Source organism: Octodon degus, unplaced genomic scaffold (assembly GCF_000260255.1).
Source record: "Octodon degus isolate 3935 unplaced genomic scaffold, OctDeg1.0 scaffold00012, whole genome shotgun sequence".
NCBI lineage: Eukaryota > Metazoa > Chordata > Mammalia > Rodentia > Octodontidae > Octodon > Octodon degus.
In genome coordinates this window covers 15,765,307-15,768,586 of record NW_004524588.1, presented here as the reverse complement: position 1 = coordinate 15,768,586, position 3,280 = coordinate 15,765,307, and the positions used below count along the sequence as shown (strand labels likewise).

Here is a 3,280-nt window from a genome sequence, read left to right as displayed (position 1 = left end):
AGTATTTCAATGACATTTCCTAACAACTCTCCTGAATTTACAAAAAGTTAAGAAATTCACCTGAAGTCACAGCTAGAATTCAACCTTCAGGAACTCTGATTCTACAGCCACCTTCTGAATCGTTGTGCTATTTTTTTTAATATCTTAGTTTTCTTTTTCTTGCATCAATTTTATTATTTTTCATCTTCCTAGAAAATTAGGTATTTCATCTACATCCTAAAATTTATTAGGAAGGACCAAATTTCAAATTTAAATGTAAAGTCCTAAAATTTATATCATAAATAACACTTTTTTTTAACCCTATACTTGTTCTAGTAGTGTGAATATTATATATTCATTTGGAAGGAACAATATATTTTAATCTTGCATGGAAAGATTAAAAGATAACAACAAAATGTTATCTCAATAAGACCTATTATTAATAACAAGTCTCTGGAAGTTTCATACTTGGAAATGGTATATCATTATATATCAGAAAAATATGCAATTGTGTAGGCAGCCATAATTTATTTAGATTGTCTTTTAACACCTACATCAAAGAGTTAGGAATACCACTTACCTCTTAAGAAATTAAGTCAGAGTTAGTAATTATTTCAGCCATCTATAAAACAATCTTTTCATGGTATTTTATTTTTCATGGTACTGACCACTATCCTGTCAACGGATTTATTTATTTACCTATTGTCTTTCTCTCCTAGACTGAAGGCTGCACGAGTGTGAGGGTTTTGCTCTGTTGGTTTCCTATGGTGGCAGGGCTTAGATTCAGGACTCACAAAGGACGTCTCTGCTGCTGGGCTATAGGTCCAGCCTCTGTTCTTTGTGTTTACCGTGCCATTCCCGGTCCTTAAAACAGTATCCAGTACACGGCTTCATAAGTACTGGTGAATTAAGCTCCTACTAACTCATGGGTATTATCTGATTAAATGAGCACCCACTATGTGTTAAGCCACTTTGTTCATAAGATGTGATGGTAAAATCATAGTTATCATTTTAAGAAGTCAACAGTCATAGATAATACTTCAAGACTATTATCTTTATTAAAATGTTGCAGTACTTCACTAAGGTCCTTCAATAACATCTTATAACAAAAGATTGTCAATAAAATGTGATACTATTACACCAGGACCCTAACACCTCACAAATTATATGAATTACATCTAAACACCATCCTTGGCTAGTACATGGGGGAAGCATACGTTTACTAAGTCCATCAACAGAAGCAAACTGAATGTGTCGTAAGTAGCTCTCAGGACTGAATGTGCTCTATAGAGCTCTCCTTTTGTACTTTCTCAAGTTTTTTTCTTCAATTAAAGGAATAATTACTGTCCTTTTTTAAAAAAAGCTGAGTATTTCTTCTCTACAAATGACATGTTCCTGTAGAAATAATCAGACCTATTTTTAGATCTTCTGAAGAACAACACACCAGTTTCCCTGGTCATAGTAGCTTTGCAGAATGCTGATGTTACTCAAAGCCTGGCAGGTAGCTTCTAATTCTCCGTCACAGAACACATGGTAGTAACGATGAAACACAGGACTTGGGTCGTGGGATCCTACAGAACCAAAGGGCTCAGCAGGCTTGTCTTTACTAGTCTTTATCTTAAGATGCCAGGGAACCAGTACATCTTGAGAATGAAAAGAAGTCCTGTTGGTATGAACAGGCAGCTCAGAATTAGCAACTTTCTTTGAACTGGGTTCTTTCTCCTGAGCAGCATCAATGGAGGCGACAGAAGATGCTGCGTCCTGACTGCCCATGTCAGACAGCTGCTCGAGCACTCCTTCTGTGGCTCTGTCGCTCTCTATCTCTTCTTTCTTTCCTTGGCTAATTCTGTGTCTTCTAAGATACTTGGACTTCTGATTATTACGTTCCTGTTCCATTGCCCAGACATAGATGAGTGCCTTCCCGCCAGGTCTCAAGAGACGAACTATTTCTTGGAGAGCTGCCACTCTGCGCTCCTAATAAAGAAGATAAACAAAAATCGACACTTATTAACTGAAGGAGATACAGAGAATAGATGAAAAACTATAAGTGACTCAGTTTCTTGTCACCATGATAAAAATACATGAGAAACTACCTAGAAGAGGGCAGGTTCATTTAGGCTCCCTGTTGCAGAAGCTTCAGTCTCAGGCTGGCTGGTTCCATAGCTGCGGGCCTATGCTAAAGCAAAGCATCACTGTGAAAAGGCTCAGTATGGGAACAGAGAGAGGGAAAGTGCTACAGCAGGAGAAAGGTGAGGAATAAGACACACCCTTCCAAGGCATACCCCAGTGACTTGCTTTTCCCAGCCGCCCCTCCTAATAGCCCATTCAGTACCCACAGGAGCCAATTACCCCTCTGCTCCTCACCTCTGCACAGGAAAGCAAACCCTCAACACGTGAGTCTTTGGGACACATCATATGCACAAGGTAATACCAGCCCACCAAATGTTTTATATCAAAGGGGGAGAGCATTTTGTTCTGTGATTTAAATAAAGTGCTGAGGAAATAGGGAAAAGGACACTTCTATTTCTGTCCTCCTTCGCTGTGACTTTCCTCGAGTGGCTGGGACACATGCAACAACGGGTGACTCTGCTCTGTGGGAGGTAACGATGCACTCCTATGTGAATCACTGTTTATAGAATGCTTGTTTGCAAAATAAATTATGTAAACTACATTATGGAGACTTTATTTATAGTTTTGAAGTAGCTGATATCAATTCTCCCATCACAAAGGCTGGATGAAACACTGGTTAAATATCTCTTAGCTAAAATGTTTAGGACCAGAAGTATATTTGGATTTGGGATTATTATTATTATTATTTTTTTTTTTTTTTTGCCAGCTCAGCCCACCCTGCAGGCAGGGTTGGCACAGCATGTGGTGCTGGAGACCGAACCACGGTCCCCTGTGCCTGCCTAAGCTTGTGTAAGCACGCACTTTAGATTGCTGAGTTATATCACCAGCCCCAAGAATTTGGGAATATTTCTATGCACACAATGAGATATCGTAGAGATGTGAACCAAGTCTAAGCTCCAAATTCATTTATGTTTCATGGAGAGCCTGAAAGAAATTCTATGTGACAGTCTTAGCAGCCACGTGCCGATGGCGACCCATCACAAGAAGTACAGTGTGTAGCGGTGTCATGCTGGCGCTCAAACAGTTCTGGTTTTGGAGCACTTCTTGTTTCATTGTTTTGTGTCTTGTTTTAAAAGGGAGTACAAATTAGAATTAAGGGGCTGGAGAGATGGCTCAGTGGTCTAAAGCACCTACTTGAAACAAGCTTGGCAAAGCACAGGGACCGCGGTTC

The 3,280-nt window shown here is 39.5% G+C and overlaps 1 protein-coding gene across 6 annotated transcripts in view; it reads right to left on the bottom strand.

The window, feature by feature from the left end:
- Positions 1–1,018: 1,018 nt before the first annotated feature.
- The window catches only part of Alkbh8 (alkB homolog 8, tRNA methyltransferase), a 79,150-nt gene continuing 76,888 nt past the window's right edge, over positions 1,019–3,280 (bottom strand). For all 6 annotated transcript variants that reach the window (XM_023709570.1, XM_023709572.1, XM_023709573.1 and 3 more), the window contains one exon: positions 1,019–1,953. In XM_023709570.1, coding sequence (XP_023565338.1) covers positions 1,399–1,953 — 555 coding nt within the window. In that variant the 3' untranslated portion in view covers positions 1,019–1,398. The remainder of the gene's footprint in view (positions 1,954–3,280) is intronic.